At 43.2% G+C, this 22,895-nt stretch overlaps 1 protein-coding gene across 1 annotated transcript in view; it reads right to left on the bottom strand.

Moving 5' to 3' along the window:
- The window catches only part of DUS2 (dihydrouridine synthase 2), a gene marked incomplete at its 5' end in the record, with an annotated part of 554,363 nt that overhangs the window by 120,610 nt on the left and 410,858 nt on the right, over positions 1-22,895 (bottom strand). Inside the window, one exon of the mRNA XM_089676359.1 lies at positions 14,189-14,276. Coding sequence (XP_089532485.1) covers positions 14,189-14,276 — 88 coding nt within the window. The remainder of the gene's footprint in view (positions 1-14,188; positions 14,277-22,895) is intronic.

The raw sequence follows: 22,895 nt of genomic DNA, 5'->3' as shown, positions 1-22,895 counted from the left end.
CATTATTCATATGTTCAGTGGCAAACTTCAGACGGGCCTGGACATGTGCTTTCTGGATCATAGGGACCTTGTGGGCAATGCAGGATTTCAATTCATGTCGGCGTAGCGTGTTATCAATTGTTTTCTTGGTGACTGTGGTCCTAGCTGCCTGGAGATCATTGACAAGATCCTCACATGTAGTTCTGGGATGATTCCTCACTGTTCTCATGATCATTGACACTCCACGAGGTGAGACCATTTGCGAATGATTGCACCAACTGTTGTCACCTTCTCACCAAGCTGCTTGGCAATAGTTTGGTATCCCAGTCCAGCCTTGTGTAGGTATACAATCTTGTCTCTGACATCCTTGGACAGCTCTTTGGTCTGTGCCATGGTGGAGAGTTTGGAATCTGATTGTTTGATTGCTCCTGTGGACAGGTGTCTTTTGTATAAAAGACATCTGTATAGGTAACAAAATGAGATTAACAGCACTCCCTTTAAGAGACTGCTTCTAATCTCAGTGTGTTACCTGTATGAAAGACACTTGGTAGCCAGAAATCCTGCTGAATGATTGATAGGGGATCAAATACTTATTTCCCTCATGAACATGCAAATCAGTGCATAATTTGTTAGACATGCATTTCTTTTTAATTTGATGTTGCTATTCTGTCTCTCAGTGTTACAATACACCTACCATTCGATTTTTAGACTGATCATTTCTTTGTGAGTGGGCAAACATTCAAAATCAGCAGGGGATCAAATACTTATTTCCTTCAAAAAAAAAAAAAAAAAAAAAAAAAATATATATATATATAAATATATATATTTATTAAGCAGAAGCCCTGGAGAATAATACATAAAATGATACTTGCACAGCGGTTTATCGAATGCAAATTTCAGGAATACAAGCACATTATGTACAGTGGGGATCGAAAGTTTGGGCACCCCAGCTAAAAATTTGTATTAATGTGCATAAAGAAGCCAAGGAAAGATGGAAAAATCTCCAAAAGGCATCAAATTACAGATTAGACATTCTTATAATATGTCAACAAAAGTTAGATTTTATTTCCATCATTTACACTTTCAAAATAACAGAAAACAAAAAAATGGCGTCTGCAAAAGTTTGGGCACCCTGCAGAGTTAATATCTTGTACTGCCCCCTTTGGCAAGTATCACAGCGTGTAAACGCTTTTTGTAGCCAGCCAAGAGTCTTTCAATTCTTGTTTGAGGTATCTTTGCCCATTCTTCCTTACAAAAGTCTTCCAGTTCTTTGAGATTTCTGGGCTGTCTGTCATGCACTGCTCTTTTAAGGTCTATCCATAGATTTTCAATTATGTTGAGGTCAGGAGATTGTGAAGGCCATGGCAAAACCTTCAGTTTACGCCTCTTGATGTAATCCCCCGTGGATTTCGAGGTGTGTTTAGGATCATTATCCATTTGTAGAAGCCATCCTCTCTTTAACTTCAGCTTTTTCACAGACGGCATCAAGTTACCATCCAAAATTTGCTGAAATTTTATTGAATCCATTTTTCCTTCTACTCGTGAGATGTTCCCTGTGCCACTGGCTGCAACATAACCCCAAAGCATGATTGATCCAACCCCATGCTTAACAGTTGGACAGAGGTTCTTTTCATTAAATTCTGTGCCCCTTCTTCTCCAAACGTACCTTTGCTCATTAAAGTTAAAAAGTTAAATTTTAACCTCATCGGTCCACAGAACTTGTTTCCAAAATGCATCAGGCTTGTCTATATGTTCATTTGCAAAGTTCAAACAATGATTTTTTTGGTGAGGACGTAGAAGATGTTTTCTTCTGATGACTCTTCCATGAAGACCATATTTGTACAAGTATCTCTTTATAGTGGAATAGTGTACCACAACTCCAGTGTCTGCCAGATCTTTCTGGAGGGATCGTGCAGTCAAACGTGGGTTTTGAATTGTTTTTCTCACAATCCTGCGAGCTGTTTTGTCTGATATTTTTCTTGGTCTTCCAGATCTTGCTTTAACTTCCACTGTTCCTGATGACTGCCATTTCTTAACTACATTCCGAAAAGAGGATATTGACATCTGAAAACGCTTTGCTATCTTCTTATAGCCTTCTCCAGCTTTGTGAGCGTCAACTATTTTCCGTTTCAGTTTTCTAGACAACTGCTTAGAAGAACCCATGGTGCTGATTGATGGGGCAAGGTCAGATGAGTCTGGGCATTTAAAACCTTTGAGATTGACATCACCTGGTCTGCCCAGACGATGATTGAGAACAATCCATGACACTGGCAGGTCTCAGCTTTGCAAAGGGGGCAGTGCATGCTATAAATTCTGCAGGGTGCCCAAACTTTTGCAGACGCCATTTTTTTGTTTTCTGTTATTTTGAAAGTGTAAATGATGGAAATAAATTCTAACTTTTGTTGACATATTATAAGAATGTCTAATCTGTAATTTGATGCCTTTTGGAGATTTTTCCATCTTTCCTTGGCTTCTTTATGCACATTAATACAAATTTTTAGCTGGGGTGCCCAAACTTCGATCCCCACTGTATATCATCACATTTTGGGGTAAAATATAAAAGGTGATATTATACCCAGTAAATAGATATTAAATAGGTTATGCTGTAAACTTGTGCACAACTGTGGAATGGCAACAAACTACAGTACATTACATTATCCATAGGAGACACTTTGAAAGCCTTTACAGGTCACCAGTTTAGAGTTACACAGTGCTAGAATTATACACATCAATAAATCAGTGGCCAGTAACATAAATCCAAAAGGTGAACAATCCATATACAACCATGAACGAATGTGCAAATACTACCACAAAGGTGAATGCCACAATAGAATGATCCCGTGGCAACAAATAAAAAGATGGTGCATACAAAGTGTGCAAATGCGATAACATAAGTGTGCAAATGTGATGACATAAAAAAAATGCTGCATCAGCAATAATGAAGTGACATATATAAACTAATATATCACAAAAAATGCAAAAAAAAACTATAAGAAAAGAGAAAATAACAGATGTGCAGTGGATGAATATATCAATATAAAAGTGGTATCCAAATGTGGCAACAAGAGATGAACATGGACAAAAATACCAAATGTGCAGTGAATATATCGATATAAAATAATGCGGCATCAAAAATGTGGCAACAAAGATGAAATGTGACCAAAAAGTTAAACGATCTTAATGTGAAGTGAATGGATTGTCACAGAGGACAATGCAACCAATGAAAAAATTAAAAATAATAAAAATATAAAAAAATAAATCAAAATAAACATAAAGTCCCCAATGATGGACGACAATAAGTCCAAAAAAACAGTCCCAGACAAAGTCCCAAAAACCGAAAAAATCCAGCAAAGAGAAACAATGTGTGTATCTTCAAAAATGTGAATCAACAGCGACCACAGAGGGATGATCCTTCACCGCCTAGCGTACGCGCTCACCTTCGAATTGCAACCCGCAAGGAGTCACACAGCATAAATGCAGGTGGATGATCCCAACTGAATGGATCTCACTTATAAGACAAACGAAGGTTCCTCTCCATAGCATACAGCAATCAGTAATCACAGTATCTTTAAGGGTGTATAGCTTGAAATCACCTCTTCCAAAATCCTCATAGAAAGGGATCAAAAATAACGTCCATAGTGTAGTAAATCATACTTTATTGTAATGCAAAAAAAGAAACTACTCACAAGATAAAAATGGGTCTGTAGACCCAAAAAGCAATCACTGTATTCAGAACAGTATAAAGTATGTGAGGTTTGGGTGTTCCAAGATGGTGGCTGCCGTCCGTACCAGGATGATGTGAGGTTTGGGAGTTTGGTACTCCCAAACCTCACATACTTTATACTGTTCTGAATACAGTGATTGCTTGTTGGGTCTACAGACCCATTTTTATTTTGTGAGTAGTTTTTCTTCTTTTGCATTACAATAAAGTATCACTTACTACACCATGGAAGCTCTTTTTTTGATCCCTTTCTATGAGGATGTTGGAGGAGGAGGAGCTGTCCTCTCAGTCACAGAATTGGCCCATCTTTGTGTTGATTACCTTGCAAATGCATATTTCTATGACAGAGGTGAGATGGATCATTATTTGACCCAGGGTGCCTCTCAAAACACTTCTGGTAATAACGGGTAGGGTTTATCTGGGGAAAATGCTGACTACGCCACTCTGAATGGTCCTCTGAGACATGGGGCCCTGTGTGATCTACAACCTTAGTTTTCCTCTTACACACATAGATATGACCAGAAAGACTGCCCGGTCTCAAATTTGCTTGATTTGGTAATAATAAGTTTAGTCCTACTCCTACTTAATCACCCTATCATTAATCTCTCTGTCCCATTATTCAAAGGATTGTAACTATGAAAATACTGCTAATTTGTCCAGCAATGTAGTAATGGAAATTACTACATTGCTGGACAAATTTGGAAAAATGTACCTTGTTTAGATTTCTCTCTCTTTGTTGACTTATATGCACCATCCAAAGGCCTGGGTACATCGCAAACATTAATGTGGCAAAGGTCTACAAGATGCCAGTGTCATTACCGTTAATCCGAACTTTAGGTATGGAACCGTAAGATATTCATCCCCCAATATCAGATCTAACTTGTCTATCTTCTAAACTTCCCTTTTTGGTTATATGTCATTCCATCATAAGGAAATACAATTCAAATAACTTGAAATTCTTCCAAACAGCTAAGAACCCACCCCCTCTCCCCGCCCCCTAATCCTAACTACTGATACTAGTCGTTGGGAGCCCAGATTTTCCACTGTGCCTCAAAAATAAAAATTTTAAGTCTCTTCTAGTACCTGATCCTTATGCTCAATCCAAAGGATTCCATGAGTTAAAAAACCTGGCCTCGATTTTGGGTCCACCGCCGCCACTACTCTTGGATGTCGGATGCAGCCGATGGGGCGGATTTTGCCTCAGAGACACCGCTGCTGTCCCCCACTCCAGCCCTGAGGGATGCTAAATTACTGGGTCGCTTCAAGTCCATAAATTGTCCTCCGCTACTTCCAAGCTGACAGAATGTCTTTCACGAGAAATTAGGGATTGGGCAACCGGACAAATGATCTTGAGGATAAAATGGATTCTGCGGCCACGGTCATTGAAAGCCATGAACAGGATCTGTGTGACCTTAAGAGAGAATTGGCGGACACTGCTCCAATTTGAGGATTTCGAAAACAGTTCCCGGTGCGGCAACCTACGCTTACGGGGTATTTCGCAAACCATCACGGATCTCACCTCAACCATTACTGCCTGTTTCAGGAGCTGACTCCCGCTATTCCCATTGACCAACTCGATTTGACCGCATACATCGTGCATTGGGTCCCAGACGACCAGAGGGGTCCCCAAGAGACATTATCATCAAATTTACCTACTACCGCACTAAGGAAACTATCCTCTTGGTGGCCAGAAACAACCCGGACCTCAGCTTCCAGGGACATTGCTACCAGCTCTTCGCGGACCTCTCCCAAATCACTCTTCAGAAGAGCCGCCAGTTTCAACCTCAGCCCTTCACTTCGGTCCTGGTGATTCGCAGAATTAAATATGCATGGGGCTTTCCATTCCACCTCACCTTCAGCTACCAGGGCCGCAGCCACTCTGTTGCCACACCAGAGGAGGCCCACTCTCTCCTAGAATCTTTACACCTACTTCCGCTGGGAGGTGCTACGCAGAGCCCGACTCATTAATCTGGATCCCTGGTGAGGCCGCTTCCTCTGAGCCACCTCTGGGAAAAGATATCCAACAGAAAGAGGTCCCTCCCTTGCACCCCTCTACGATCAATTCCATCTTGTTCTTCTCCAGGCTGAAGCTGTATCCAGGACTTCCCCTGTTGTGTTTCACCGTTGGACTCTCCTGATGCGACAGTGCATTTGGCCTTTTAGGCATTCCCAGTTTAATAGTGTTCCAGGATTGAGCCTGGTCCGGCCAGCTCCCTTGGGTTCTTCCAGTTGGGGGTCAACTCCTGGACTTGAGGTCTATGACTATTTGCCATTGCAGCCTGCCACTGGTCCGGGCGACATTGGTTGGGTTCCCATTAGTGGAATGGGCTGATAGTTCCCACGGGCTCCGGGGAGGGAGGTTGGCTCAGGTAGGCCCTAGTTGGGTGCCAGGATGTCGGTCCTACTGGAAAGTTGGGTAGGGACCACCTGGGCTGCGTTGTTTTTGTCCGAAGCTGCGTAGATGGCCCTCAACGCCGGTGTAACCGTATCGGAAGTGCGTCAAGCTATCAAATCTCTACGGTTCACCATGGCCCCGGGTCCTGGTGGCTTTTCCGGTCTCTATTATAAGACATTTGCAACCCTGTTGGCGCCCTTCTTGGCTGATTATTTCAATGAGTTACAACAGGGTTCTTTGCCCTCTCCGGACGCGCTCAGAGCTCATATCTATTCCATACGCGGGACAGGAATTCAAGTTGAACCTTTTTGCAGAAGATGCCCTCTTGACTCTCACTAATCCCCTGATGACGCTCCCAAATTTGCAACAGGTTCTTGGGCATTTCTCCTTGATTTTGGGTCTCTGTATTAATTTGGATAAGACTGTCCCTCTCAATATTACTTTGAACTCAGATTTGGTTTCACGCCTACAATCCCACTTCCCTTACAAATGAGCTTCCTCTTCACTTGAATACCTAGGCATTCGCTTGACCCCCACCTATGGCTCGTTGTTTGCTGCAAATTATTATCCATTGCTTCACTCTGTGTTCTCTTTTATGCACTCCTGGCAATTTCCGCACCTGTCTTGGATAGAATGGGTTAATTCAGTGAAAATGACCATCCTGCCTAAATTGTTGTAATATTTTTGCACCCTCCCAGTGTGGGTTCCTCCTCATTTCCTTTGATTGATTGAGGCAAGGATTATGCTATTTATCTGGGCCGACAGGTGCCCCAGAGTCTCCAGAAATACTCTTTTTGTCCATAGACTCCAGGGAGGTTTTGGGGTGCCTAATGTAACTAAGTATTATCAGGCGAGCCAGATTGTCCCACTGTCAATGTTGCACGCTTCCTCTGACGTTCCTCTCTGGGTCCTGCTGGAACTACCTAATTGTGCCCCTATTGCGACATCAGCGCTTCTATTGCTCCCCCCTGCCCTATGACACTGAGTCCAATTTTGCTCCATGACCTACAAGTGCGGGACTTGGTACACTACTCCAGTGGCTTGATGTCACCTTTCCTACCTTTGCTCCCAATTATTAACAACCCTCTCTTCCCGCCAGGTTTAGATCAACCATGTGTGTTTTCTTGGTGGGTGGCCAATGGTTTTTCGCAGGTGCGACACTTTGACTTCTCAGTCCTTCCCCACCTGGAATTCTTTTCAGGAGTCACGGGATGTCCCTTAGGCGGAATTTTTTCATTACCTTCAATTGCGGCACTGGCTGACCTCACTGAGGGGCACTTCCACTTTCCCATATCAAAAATGTACCTTTGAACAGCTTTGCCTACAGCGTTCAGGTGATCCCGGGCCTTATTTCCCTTCTTTATGCAGCTGTGAACAGATGCTCGATGCATACTTCTCTCTCATATGCTGCTCAGTGGGAGCGTGACCTGGAGCGGTCCTGGATCTGGAGGACTGGAATAGGTCCTGGTCGTTTATAGCTAAATGTTCATTTAATACAACCACGCTGGAGGTGGCATAAAAAGTATTGTTTCACTGGTATTGGGTCCCGGCTCGTTTGACCCAGATGAACCCTGCCTGCAGTGATCGATGCTTTTGGGGTTGAGGTCATCATGGAGATGTGTTGCATATATGGTGGTCAAGCCCGAAACTGATTCGCTTTTGGTCTCGTGTATTTGGCCTCCTTTTCACCTTGTTCCATATCTCCAAACACCGGATGCTTTGTGTCATTGTTCCATACCGGGCCTCTTGGCTCACCAGCAGAAGTTGGCTTCCTATTTGTTCTTGTCAGCCACTAGGACAATTGTTCAGGCATGAAAGAGCCCATCTGTCCCTCTTCAGGGGGTGAGGGATCGTATGACCACTCTGATGCTCAATGAACAGATGTCGAGCATCTGTAATGACTCCCAAAGGAAATTTTGGAAAATATGGGAGCCGTGGTTGACATATGCTTTTCCCACGCTCCCTCCGGCTATTCTGGGTTTGTGATGTTGATCGGTATTGGTGTTCCCAGACCCCTGCTCCTGGCCTTGTCTTATTCTTCCTTTTCTACTCCTTTGTTTTTCTATTTTTGTCTTTTGTGAGGCAGTGGATAGCTGCGTTTGTTTTGAGCTACTGTCAGTGTTATATCACTGTTTTTGTAATCTATGTGCCATTGATAGCCCAAATCCAGAAAGAATTTAAAAAATAAACAAGTAAAAATAGCACAATAGTACAGTGCTGATGCACAGCTACATGTCCAAAGCATATGTACATAAAACATTATAAAGACAACAGCAGCAAGTGTACATGAAACAAGACCATAGTAAGTACCCATTCACCCAGAATGATCCCTTAAAAGTCTATCCATTGTTAGGTCCATGGGTGCTAGCCCAGTAACATCCAATCAATTCACTCAGGCATCCTCTATGTAGATAGATATGTTTCTCTAACCTAAAGGTATTTCCTACCCCATTCTCCAACCGTAGGTGGGTCTTCTGATTTCCAGTGCACCAGAAGCAATTTTCAAGCCTAAAAGAGGACTCTTACAATTGCCTCTTTAGTGAATGCCTTTGTATCAAGTTCATCCAAAACACTTAAAATGCAACTCTTAAGATCTAGTGGAACTGTAACCTGAAAATAAGTTAATTAAGCATATCAACCACCCGCTTCCGATATGGGTGGAGTTTTGGGCATCTCCACAGAAGGTGGATTAAATCTCCATGGTCCTGTTCACATCTAGTGCAAGTCGGCTCCTGAAAAATCCCTATTTTATGCAGTCTATCTTAAACTTATAGTAAGATGTACTGTATAATTGGTTCAACTTTTGGGTCACGTTCAGAGAACAAGTCTCCCATGATCAGACCTACATCCCTTTCCTACTTCTCTGCCACCCATAAGGGGTGAATCCTAAGAAAATATTGTAAAAGCATGGCATACCATTGGGATATAAAGCCATTAGAGGACACAGTGGAGCATGTAAGATTGAAAACCGGAGTGGGGGACAGAGTCCAAGCATTAAAGTTACTCGAATGGCATGGCACAACTGCACATAGTAGAAGTACATACTCTGTGGCAGGTTAAATTTAGTCTGGAGTTCATAAAATGTTGAAAGAATCCCATTATGAAAAATATGTCTGAGGTGCGTGACTCCATAAGCCTGCCACCTCGCTCCACATTGTAACTTGGCAAGTTTCATACAGTATAGGTGTCATTCTGGCAGATAGGACTATATTCAGTAAACCATGTCACCTTCTGAAGGTATTTAACTTTATTCCATATTTTCTAAATGAGGTTATACAAAGGTCTGGGCTTCGAGAACCAACAGGAAGGATTCCCTTCAAGTAGTAAGAAGCATCAAAGCACCTTTCAAGTCCTCCCTAACCCACCCTCTCTATCCTTCTCTTCTTTCGAGACTCACTTTATTCGGCTGTTTTCTCCCATTTCTCTGAGGATTGCAGTGATCTACCGGCCTCCTGGACCAGCGTCTCACTTTCTTGATGACTTCTCTATCTGGCTACCATACTTTCTCTCCTCTGAAATACCCACTATCATTTTTGGAGACTTTAATATCCCCATTAATGTGAACAACCCAGCTACATCCCAACTCTTCAATCTAGCCTCATCTTTTTGCCTTAACACAATGGACACAGTCCTCCACTCACTCTGATGGGAATATATTAGACCTTGTTTTATCCCATCTTTGCACTCCCTACAACCTCACAAACACCCCCTTTCCTCTCTCTGATCACAATCTCATCACCTTCAGTGTCCTCGTCTTCAAACACCTATCCCTCCAACCAGCAAACAATTACCCTGGGCTGGTATGACCGGAGGTCTGTTGTTAAGAGCTGAATGGATGGAAGATAAATTACACCAGTGATATTCTTGGATTCCTACCAGATCCAGAGAGAAGACTTTGCACAGCTTTTTAAGGTGGATTTCTGATTTTCCTATTGCCTAATACTGGTCCATTTACACCGGATGGGATTTACCCTGGAAACCTGGAGAGTAGCAGCCGGATGATCAACTGATGTGCAGACGTGTGCCAGATGATCCCCTGGGTTACCTTTAGGATACAGATAACCAGAAGTGGTGTAATTTACTCAAATACGCTTATAATTGCGCTTTCTGGTTAGTGCAATATAAACTTGTTTTTCCATCCACTGGAGTCACGGAATTCACCCATTTATATGTATTGGACATTTTTACATATTTATGCAGATCTGTGTCACTATTGCACTTTATGCGTCATATCTGAACTAGCGTTATTAGCGCTCCACAGCGCACATTTTGTCATATTTTATCATTGTTTTATTCATCATTTGACTAGCACTGCATTTTATGATTAGTGAAGCAAACAATTACCCGCAGAAACCTTCACAACTTAAACCCTTCTCTTTTCCACTCTGCAACTGACCGCCTCTATGACTGAATATCTCCCCTGTCCTGCCCTGACCTGGCCATTGCTGTCTACAACAGTTTGCTTTCATCCACACTAGACTCACTTGCTACTCTAACTACACAAAATATCAGGCCCCGACCATCACAACCGTGGCTGACTGACAACACAAGAAATCTTAAGTGACAGAGTCTTTCGCTGAAGCGATTGTTGCGTAAAACCAAATCTCAGCAAGCTTTCGCACTATATAAATCTGCTTTCTTAACATACAATTCCTCCCTCCATGCTGCCAAACAAGCATACTTTGTCACTCTCATCAATAGCTTGTCGTCCAGTCCTCGTCGTCTCTTCTCTACTTTTAACTCTTTACTTTCTCTACCTCCACCCAGGAACTCACTCACTGCTTACGAGATTGCAAATCATTTAAAAAAACAAGACTGATGCAATTTGTAGGGGCATTTCCACTGCACAGACATCTATCCCACTTAGCATACCTTATAATAAACCTCCCTCAACACTTTCCTCTTTTGACCTTGCTACTACTGAAGAGGTCACTAAAGTTTTCTCAGAAGCCAGTCTCACTACCTGCCCCCTGGATCCTGTCCCCTCAAAACTACTACAGTCACTCTCTTCTTCTATCCTATGCTCCCTCACTCACATCTTCAATCTCTCCCTCTCTAACGGTGCCTTCCCCGCCCCTGTAAAGCATGCACACATCACTCCCATACTTAAAAAGCCCTCGCTGGACCCCACCAACCTGAACAACTTAAGACCCATCTCCCTGCTCCCGTTTACCTCTAAACTCTTAGAAAAATTAGTCTACAATCGCCTGAGCTCCTACCTCACTGACAACAACCCTCTTGACCCTTTACAGTCTGGCTTTCGCTCACTACACTCCACTGAAACTGCCCTACTAAAACTCAGTAATGATTTACTAACTGCTAAAACCAATGGGCACTACTCCATACTCTTACTACTTGACCTCTCCGCGGCTTTTGATATTGTTGATCATCCCCTCCTCCTCTAAAAACTCCACTCTCTTGGGCTCAGAGACTCTGCTCTCTCCTGGTTCTCCCCCTACCTATTGCAGCGCTCCTTCAGTGTTACCTATAACTCTGACTCCTCCTCTCCACTTCCTCTTTCTGTAGGGGTCCCTCAATGTTCTGTCCTAGGACCCCTTTTTGACTATTATTGTTTGATATTTGCTGATTGATATACAGTAAGATTATGAACATTGATTGATTCACTTATTACGCACAGCCGCACTGTTTTGCACTTTATTCTTTTTTATATACCTTTTGATTATATATTTTATGTGAATTACCGCATCAATACTTCTATACAGTCTGTGCGTTTATAGCGCTGCACTTTATTTATACACATTTATATTGGGAACGTTGCCTACACCCTGAATGCCAGCAGCTACCTATATATTTATATTCATATTTGTTCTCTATCAGCGCTCGCTTACATATTCTTTTTATATATATATTTATTTATAACTCTGCCCCAAATTACATCACTATTCTTGTCTCCAAATATCACCAAACCGTACTCTCCGCTCCTCGGACGACCTCCTGCTCTCTAGCTCCCTTGTCTCCTCCTCCCATGCTCATCTCCAGGACTTCTCCAGAGCCTCCCCATCCTCGGGAACTCTCTACCCCAATTTATCAGACTATCGCCTACTCTACTCACTTTTAGACGATCTCTGAAAACCTATCTCTTCAGGGAAGCCTATCCTGCCTTCAGCTACAGTTGCAAGAAAAAGTATGTGAACCCCTTGGGATTACGTGGAGTATTGCATGAATTGGGCATAAAATGTACTCTGATCATCTTAGTCACAACAATAGAAGAACACAGTCTGCTGAACATAATACTACACAAACATTAGATGTTGCCATGGTTTAATTGCACATAACATGTAAACATTCACAGTGCAGGGAGGAAAAAGTATGTGAACCTTTGGACTTAATAACTGGTTGACCCTCGTTTGGCAGCAATAACCTCAACCAAACGTTTCCTGTACTTGCAGATCAGACCTGCACAACGATCTGGAGTAATTTTGGACCACTCCTCTTCACAAAACTGTTTCAGTGTAGCAATATTCTTGGGATGTCTGGTCTGAATCGCTCTCTTAAGGTCATGCCACAGCATTTCAATCGGGTTGAGGTCAGGACTCTGACTGGGCCACTCCAGAAGGCGTATTCTGTGCTGTTGCAGCCATTGTTTTGTTGAATTACTTGTATGCTTTGGGTCATTGTCCTGTTACATCACCCATCCTCTGCGGAGCTTCAGTTGGCGGACAGATGGTCGTACGTTTTCCTGCAAAATGTCTTGATAAACTCTGGAATTCATTTTCCCATCAATGACAACAATCCGTCCAGGCCCTGAGGCAGCAAAGCAGCCCCAAACCATGATGCTCCCTCCGCCATATTTTACAGTGGAGATGAGGTTTTGATGTTGCTGTGCCTTTTTTTCTCCACACATAGTGTTGTGTGTTCTTCCCAAACAACTCAATCTTGGTTTCATCTGTCCACAGTATATTTTGCCAGTAGTGCTATGGAACATCCAGGTGCTCTTTTGCAAACTTCAAACATGCTGCAATATTCTTTTTGGACAGCAATGGCTTCCTCCGTGGTGTCCTCCCATGTACTCCATTCTTGTTTAATGTTTTCCTTATTGTAGATGTGTCAACAAAAATGTTAGCATGTGCCAGAGATATCTGTAGGTCTTTAGCTGACACTCTGGGATTCTTCTTTACCTCATGCAGCATTCTGCGCTGTGCTCTTGCAGTCATTTTTACAGGACGACCACGCCTAGGGAGAGTAGCAACAGTGCTAAACTTTCTCCATTTGTAGACAGTCTGTCTTACCGTGGACACATGAACATCAAGGCTTTTGGAGAAACTTGTAACCCTTTCCAGCTTCATGCAAGTCAACAATTCTTGATCGTAGGTCTTCTGAGAGCTCTTTTCTGCGAGGCATGGTTCACATCAGACAGTGCTTCTTGAAACCAGTAAACCCAAAACAGGTGTGTGTTATTTAAGGGCAGGACAGCTGTCAGCAACACATCCAATATCATCACACTGATTGGAGTCAAGGTTGGCTCACTCCTGGCTCCAATTAGCTCTGGGAGAAGTCATTAAGCTAGGGCCTCACATACTTTTTCCTCCCTGCACTGTGAATGTTTACATGTTATGTGCAATTAAACCATGGCAACATCTAATGTTTGTGTAGTATTATGTTCAGCAGACTGTGTTCTTCTATTGTTGTGACTTAGATGATGGTCAGAGCACATTTTATGCCCAATTCATGCAAAACTCCACATAATCCCAAGGGGTTCACATACTTTTTCTTGCAACTGTAATAATGGAATCTTCTATTCCTCCTACTAGTCCATCCCCCACAGTTATTACCTTTTGTACCACTAGTCCCTCCCTCTTAGATTGTAAGCTCCAACGAGCAGGGCCCTCCTAACACTCTTGTATTGAACAGTACTGTTGCTATATTGTCTCCCGTTATATTGTAAAGCGCTGAGCAAACAGTTGGCGCTATATAAATCCTGTATAATAATATTAACTATGACTTTAGGCTGTATCTGTGCTGGAAAGTGGATGCACAGTTGGCCTAGAGACAAAAGCAGAAGATTAGCATGTTCATGTCCACTATCCTAAAATAAGGAATAATGTTTATTTGACAGTTAACAAAAAGCTTACGGTCTGATATAAAGGTTGTGAAAGCTTTTCCTTTCTGCACCACTCTAGGAGGACCATCTTTGGAGTGACTTGGGGCCAGTAGTCTTTTCTGTGAAAGGAAAATAAAGCAATCATAAGTCATAAGCATGGGACCCAAAGGAATACACTTCTTGATCTTTCAGTGCATATGCAAAAGAATGTATACACATAACAGTAACTTTAGGCATAGTAAGTATTACAATAAAACATCAGTGAACATTTCTTTAACAAATTACATAAGTGGATGTTTCAGAGCAAAATAGTATGTTAAATATATGCTAATGAGGGAGACTAACACTAAGAGGTCTATGTATATAAAGGATTTCCTTTGTGAATATCTCAATTGTTCACACAGGTGCCCCAAATCTGTATTGTAAATTTGCCTAAAATGTATTCAGGAATCGTCAGTGCCATCCAGTGGCAATATTGCAATATTTTTCCTGACTAAGACATTGTTCCCTGAACCATTACATCCATCATGCATAGCATGTGGACCCGAAGATGTCATTGAAACAAAGTAACGCAAAAACAAATCACCAAAGTGAACCAAAAAAGTGCATGTGAACACACGAACAAAAAAGTGCATGTGAACACATGAACACTAGGCTGTGTTTTTGGTCCCCTCAAAAAAAGGAAGGACCCCTTCCCTGACACACTGGGGTGTAAAAATCCTGACAGGTGCAATCATACTCAGATCCACCTAGACAAAAGGCCTGGCGAACCCTGCTCCTCATGGTCAGCTGAAGCTGGCCAAAAATTATTAAGTGGGGAGCTCTACTGAAAAGAGACCAAGGCAAGGGGGGAAGGAATCTAATAGCCACACAGCCTGCCTCTAGACTTCAGGGTAAGTGAGATGACCCACACCCTACCATTTGTGAGTAAAGGAAAATTATACCTATATAAAGTGCAGTGATCGTGAGAGGAGAATTGAAAATTTGTTAAAAATTACCAGTGTGCACAGTGGCTATGCCTTGCAGTTTGGTCACAAAAATTGCCCAGATCTCAGTCAAAAGGCCAGCCCATGAGGTGTAGTGAAGAAAAAAGCTTAGTGTCATGCTCTAGTGCAGCTTCACACAATGTGGTCCCAGACCCATAGTGCTACTCTGGCAGCCCCCATACAACACGGGCCCTCTGCCAAGCATCACACTTCAAATCAGGAGGCACTGGGCCCCTAGCAGTCCTCTGGACCATAGTTACATTCAGTTACATAGTTAATTTGATTGCAAAAAAGACAAGTCCATCCAGTTAAATCAACAAAGAATAAAAAAAACAAAAAGAAAAAACACACCCAAATAGAAAACCCTCATATACACTAACCAATACCCACAGCTGATCCAGAGGAAGGCAAATAACCACAATAAAGCATGATACAATTTGTTCCAGCGGGGGGGGGAAATGTTTCCTGATCCCCCAAGAGGAAATCTGTCATTCCCTGGATGAACTTTTTTTTCTTTTTGATTCTTTTTTTAATCAGTTTTCAAAAAAGTTAGAGTAACATGTTTGCAGGGGCTGAACTTGGCAGACCACAAGCGTCCACCATACCAAACGTAAGTTAAAAGAAAAATAAAGTCAAAACAAGAAGACAAAAACAAAGCTATCGCTACCCGTGTCCAACATAGATATTGTAAGAAGGTAGACAATGTTCCTCAGGCAGAGAAAAAAAGGTCTCACTAAACACCCTCGCACATTCCAATCAACATTTCAGCTGAAACATTAATGCTCAATTAAAGGCACCATACATATGAGCAAAAGAGTCGTCCTGAAGTCACTTGGGGAGTTTGACTGGGGAGGTACACCTGTCTAACAGTAACACAGGTGTCCTAAGGCGAGCTCAGGGAGGGCAGAAACCTCTCGTGAAGCAGAAGGGCATACCTTGTTTAACTTTTAAGGGTAGTCCCTATGGTAATAAGTATCTTTATACAAATGCAGGGCTGTGTTGGCCAGCTGTTGCTAAAATGTGACCGTTGGAGGAGTGGGCTTTTTCCAAGTGAAGGTGATGGCCTTCCTAGCGTAAAACAATAGAAGCCCCAGTAGTGTCCGTTCAGCCACCGTTGGAGCTAGATCTTCAATCAAGCCCAGTATACATATCTGCAAAGAGGGAGAAAAGGCAATGCCTGGAAAAGCTTGAATGATGTGGACTACTGACTCCGGATATTGGACAATGTTGGGGCAAGTCCAAATGATGAGAGTCAAGTCTCCTAGAGGGTGAGCGCATCTCCAGCAATTTTTGAGGAGAGGACGGATCCATTTTATCAACTATATATGGAATGAATTACTATCTTGAATTGGATGAGCCTGTCCCTAAGAGAGACAAGATGTTTAAAGGGGAGACTCCAGATATCCAACCAGTCATCTTCATCTAGGTCTGGTATGTCAGTTAACTATCTACGCCAGAAGTAGTCCAAGTATGTCCTTTTGGCTAAGATCAAGTGTAGTATCTGTTCTTATCAGTGTCCAGTGGGGGTGCTACCGACCATTCTAGTTTACGGGGATGGTTGTTGTACAGTACCCTCACTGGTATGATGGGGGTCCGGAAGGCTAGTACCGGAGGGACAGAAACCAGGGAGCGCCATGATTCGTTCTGGGGCCTTGGGAGTAATTCCTCTGGGGAGACCGGAAAGACCCAGTTCCTCCTGGTTTGAGCATGCTACCTTGGTCTGGCCTGGGGCTGAGGAGGCAAAAAGTCCGCAAACTCAGTGCCCCCTGAGGAGACGCGCTCAGGGGTGTCACTAGTAACACTTGGGTGTGGGACCCCACGGTGTGAAGATGACACATGGCCACTGTTTTTACACTCTTTTTTGCACAGCGCCCTAAGGACCAGGTCTTTTGGCTAAGTCCAGGGCAATTTTTGCTACGGGCCTCAGGGCCTGGTCTGTGCACTATTAGGCACGGTACCACTTTTTTATTTTTATTCTATTTATTTATTCACTCCCACGTTTTGTCACTTTTTGCTTTCTTATGTGTGTGTTTTTCACGGATGGAGGGTGTGGGTCCTCGGGCCTTACCTGAAGTCTAGGGGGAGGATGTGTGGCCATACGGTTCCTTCCTCCCCTGATCCCTAGGGGGTTTTCTCTTCGGGAGAACCCCCTTGCCTAGTACTGGATGTCCGGCTTCGGCTGGGCATAAGGAACGGTGGTCCACCAGGCCTTTTGGCCAGGAGGACCAAATGGGAACCTTGTCCCTGTCAGGAGCTTCGTGCCCCGGGGGATCGGGTGAACGGTCCAGCCCTTTCGGGGGTAGGACAAACACACCCCTAAGTGCACGTTTTTCGTGTGTGTGTTTCTGCACTTGCACTTTTTTGCGGACACTTACGGGTTTTTTCGTTACAGTCTCACGTTTGCGGACTTAAAAAAAAAAAAAAAAAAAAAAGTAGTCCAAGTATGTCAGGGTGACCATGCACAGGTGATTGTAAAGAACAGACATGGGTTTGACAAGGCAATCAGATCTTATTACTTTCTCAAGGACTGACATGGATAGGATTACAGATGAGTGAGAGAATTGGCTACCAGAAGCATGGGATAACTGCCAGTATCAGAACAAATGTATAGCAGGGACGTTATATTTTGTGCAGATATTGGAAAGGGGGAGCAATTTGCCATGATAGACCAGATGCGAAAGCAGTTTGATATTATATTTGGTCAAGACCTGGGGGTCCGGGAGGAAGTATAAGGTAAAATGGGATTTAACCAAAGTGGGTGTTCAGGCAGAACTGTTATGGGGTGCAGGGTTCTAGATTTATGCCCACTCTCCAGGCCTTAAGGGTGGTGAGCATTGACAGCGTCAGGGGTAGGGGGGTCTTGGCTCCCCAAAGAGAAGAGACTGGGTCTCTGCCGCCAAGACTTTGGCAGTTTTGGAAGTATACAGGCAGAGCCACCAATAGCCCAATTCCTGGGCCAGCTGTACTCTTTCCTTTTAAATGCCTTGCAGAACATGTAGGGAGAGATGGAGGGAGACTACCATAGTGTGAAATCTTTAAAACCTTTTATTAATAATCATTTACACAATGCCCACTCACATTGTTAGGTGCATACCCTTGCATCCTTTATCTGGCACTAGGCTCTCTCACCGCCACCTTCTCCTGCATTAACCAATTCCGGTGTCACGGTTTGGGATGAGGTCCCTTCATGCTACAACCCAACATGGAATTTCGTCTTCCTGATGTTCTCAAGAGTGCCTCGATAACCTTTGAAAAGCTACCGTTTTTCTATTGTGCCACCTTTCACTAATTGGCTGATTAATCTATTGAATTGCCTGATGGGTATGAGAAGGAGTCTCTTTTTTACATTAATTTATTTGGTATATATAAATGTAATGTCATGATTTGTACTTTATGGCTATGACTAAGGCTTATTGCTGAAACGTGTAAGACATTTTATATGCACATTTTACTCGCAAACTAAAGTTTATTTGGGAAGACAAGTGCAAGCTAAACCAATCCTCATCATTCAGTTGCATCTGTGCTGGGAAAACATACAGAGCACCCACATTCCACCTCCATGTGGATTATCTGTGGGCATAGCACCTACTTGTACATTCAATACATCAGGCTTAAATAATGAAACATGGGGATGAATTCTGAATGAATCTAGAAGTTCCAGTTCATAGGCCACTGAAGTAATTTTCCTTTTAACTGGAAACCACCCCACTTACCTAGGTCCCAGTTTTTTTTTTAGAGGGACATGCCAACTTCATGTTTGCTGTTGACAGCCATGCACAATCACCCACGCTCAGATCCAGTTCTCCCCTCCTTTACTAGTTCAAAAACTTCTTATCTTCTCGTGCTTTGAAGATAGCTTCCCTTAGAAACCTGGTTGTTAGTGTTAAAGAAGTTCAGCTTGTCCTGGACTGCTGGCAATGGAGAATCTGGTACCAGAATAGGCAAACAAAAGTGAAAACTGTAATTGTAAAAGAAGGGTGACACACCCGTGGCAGAATGGGCAGAGTTATTGAATGTAAGTTCTGCCTGTGGCAGCAGTGAAGCCAAATCCTCATTGGTAAAAATGAAGAAAAACAGCATACGTTCTGCTTCAAAGTCTGATTATTTTGTTCAGTATAATGCGTTCCAGAATCTTGACGTGAACTATACTTCACAATCCGAAACAATGTTACTGGGAATTCAGTGCAGCCTTACAATTTCTTTCACAAAAATCCTGGCTGTTTCTGCTGCTGATGAGGTCATTTTCATAGGAATGAAATGTGCCATCTTTGAGAGATGATCAATCACAACAAAGATGGAAGAAGGGGGAAGCTTGACAATGAAGTTCATCGCAATCATATCACAAGGCCTCTCAGAAATGGGAAGCAGTCTTAGTAATCCCCATAACTTGTTCTTGCTGCTCTTGTTCTTCATGCAAGTTATGCAGAAATTGACATATTTCCTGCAATTTGTTGACAGGTTTGGCCACCAGAAATGTCATTGGACTAAGTCCATTGTCTTGTATCCCCCAAAGTGACCTGTGAAGGGATAGTCATGGAAGACCTGCAAGATAGTAGTGTGCACGTTCTGAGGTACAAAGATCTTATTTTAATGCCAGTAGAGTCCTTCCCTTTCTTGGAGATACATGCCCTGAGGTAGGGAATCTGTCAGCGATGTTTGACGGATCTGTGATATCAGATCAGACTGCATTAACAGAAAGTTCCCAGCTTGCAGAATACGGTCTGGTTGAGATGGAGCCTCTGATTCAGTAAACATACGGGATAAAGCATCAGGTTTCACGTTCTTAGATTTTGGTCGGTAAGTAATGTGAAAATTAAAGCATGAAAAGAAAAATACCCCGTCTCGCTTGTTGAGGTCTGGGACGCTTAGCAGCTCTGAGGTATTCTAGGTTTTTGTGATCTGTGAAGATCAGTATTGGGTGTGCTGCACCTTCCAAGAGGTAATGCCATTCTTCCAGTGCTGATTTTATTGCCAAGAATTCTCTATCCTCCACATCATAATTCTTTTCTGATGGGCTCAGTTTCTTGGACTCAACTCTTTCAGACAATGATAGATCTGAATAGATAATTGAAAAAGGGCTTCCAAGGAGCTGGGTACCCAGCTTGAGCCAGCTCCTCTTTTAGTGCACCTGAAAGACCTAGGTGGACCTGTAAGGTGGACTCAGCTGTTGCTGTGCGTTGTGGGTCATCAATCAGCTCAGCCATTTCATAAAAAATTAGTTCAAGGTGTTCAGAAGAGGACTGGTTTGCTTCATCAAGCAATGAGTCAACGTTTGAGGTTCCCCCCAAAGTAATGAGATGATGAACCCCACTTTAGTGCTTTCCAATGAGATGGTGTGTGGTTGCAACAAGAAGCATAACCGGCAGGTGTTTCTGAAAGCACGGATCTTGCTGTAGTCTCCTGAAAATCTCTCAGGCATAGGGACTTGAGGTTCCAGTGGTGGAACCACTACTATGGGTTCTTGTGCTGTGGCTGCTTGAGCAGAGGTGACAACCAAATTGTCCTCAACTTTGATCTCAGGAATGATGGAGAGAGGCATATCATGTTGGGAAAACATTGCCAAGAACCTCCAATTACAGTCTTCCTGCTCAGAGAAGGTTTGTTTACACTTGTGAAGATCTAGACTTATGACCTCAAACGTGTAGGTGGACATCCCTCCTGGCAGTCATAAGGGATTCGATGTTGTGGGAAGTGGGATCTGTGGCATAAAGGAGAGACAGGGCAGTAACACGGACAGTAGCAATTGCAGAAATATACTGCCCCTGTGAGAATACAATAGCCAGAATAGAGGAGTGTTCATTTCTGTGCCAATATTCTTCTACCAGGCAGAACATCTAATCAGCAATGTCTGGGTGTAAGAGCCATTGGGCATCCAGGCACCACAAATAACTATTATACCTATGGTTGACTTGTAGGGAGAGCGCAAGGGGAGAATGGTCAGACAGACCACTGGGGAGGTATCCAACATCCTGCTCATCAGCTAGCAGAGTGTGGTTGGCAAAAGCCAAATCTATAGAAGACGTCCCATGTGACAGGGAGAAACACAAGTACTGTCTAGAGGAGGGATATCTCCACCGCCAAACCTCTGTAAGGTCTGCCAAGGCCCAGGATGCCAGAACACCTGAAGGAATGCTGCCCATGAGTAGGTCTGTCTAGATCAGGGGACAAGATGGCATCAAGGTCACCCATTATTAACAGTTTGTCGGGAGTGTGCATATTGTACAAAAGTGAGTTAGAGAATGGGGAGAAGAGGGAGGAATATAGATGGCCACTACAACATAACATGTGTCATGTGTAACATGTCAGAGTGAAATCTGCAATTACAATTTTGCCTTGAGGATTCGATGCACAAGGAAGTGACTTGCTAATAAGAACGGAGACCCCTGAGAATGTGAAATAAGTTGCATGAAAACATTTTTTAATCCAAGGTTTCTTTAAAGCCAAGAGCTTGCTGAATCAAATGGTGTGTCTCTTGGAGTAAAATAATATGAGGGGCATGAGTGCCCTTTTGAAATGTGAGTTTAGGTTCTGACATTCCATGAAAGGACTTGTATAGTTTGAACCTGTCGTGGTGCCACTATATAGTGGGGTGGAATCCAAGGTGCAGTAACAACATGGGAGTGCACATACAGTACTTGCAAATAAACTATTGAGGTAGCTTAACTCAGGCACAATTTCATGCACCCTGCCCATGCTCAGCCTGACTCAAAACAAAGTCCAATGGAGCAGGGCATAGACCCTTAACCAAAAAAACAAATGCAGTCACAGTTAAAGTTCAGTGTCCGGTGGGGTCAGCCAGAGTGGGAATCCGATATACCCCACATTGCAAAATTAAAACATAACCAAAAGGGGGAGAAAGGGAATGATCTGTCTCAGGGGGTAACCATGAGAGAACCCATCCAAAGACCAGAAAGAAATGCAAACCAGGTAGTTACTAGTAGCAAACCAAAGACTGAGGCATGAAGCTCGATAGAGGTGTGATGGATGAACCTCCAGCATGTGCAACAACACCCTTGAGGATGACATGGTGCCACCACACCCCTGAATAGGAACATGAGAAAATCTTTAAACATAACTGATAAAAGGATATGATGAATGAGGATCAACAAAGGCAACATGGATGATGAAGCCCTTAGGGCGTTAGTGGATATCCAACCAGGCGGATGCTGCCTCTAGCATATCGGAGAAGCGGGTCCAGTCATCATCTACGATGCAAAGATTGCTGGGCAACAGAAGAGTGTAGGTGAGGCCTTGGTCACGGAGTCATTTATGGACATTGGTAAATGAATGTTGGTGTTACTGAACTTCAGGTGAACAATAAGGAAACAGCGATATTTTGTTGTTGTCAAAGGCAAAATCAGGTTGATTTCTTGCAAGGGAAAGTAGCATGTTCCTGTTTTGGTATGTTAGCAACTTCAGGAGAAAAGATCATGGCAGAGTCCCAGGGACCAGGAGGTAATCTGTGCACGTGTTCCACGATAAAGGTAGGCAACATACTCTCAAGGCCCAAAATTCGTAGTCATGAATTGTTCTGCGAATTCCGCTAGCCAAGAGTCCTATACCTTTTCCAGCAAGCCCAGTATTTGCAGGTTATTGCGCCAGAGGCAGTTTTCGGTGACTATCACCATTTCTTTGGGGGCTATTGATGGAGATCTCAGAATTAGGTAGTGGTGGTGGTGGTGGTGGGGGGGTTGGAAGTATCGAAAGGGGAACATGAAAAGGTTTTTGTGGGGTCAGTGTACTTGGTTCCAG

The sequence above is a fragment of the Staurois parvus genome, unplaced genomic scaffold (genome assembly GCF_062004578.1).
Source record: "Staurois parvus isolate SC_StPar_1 unplaced genomic scaffold, SC_StPar_1.0 ptg000167l, whole genome shotgun sequence".
NCBI lineage: Eukaryota > Metazoa > Chordata > Amphibia > Anura > Ranidae > Staurois > Staurois parvus.
This window is presented reverse-complemented; position numbering and strand designations above follow the sequence as displayed.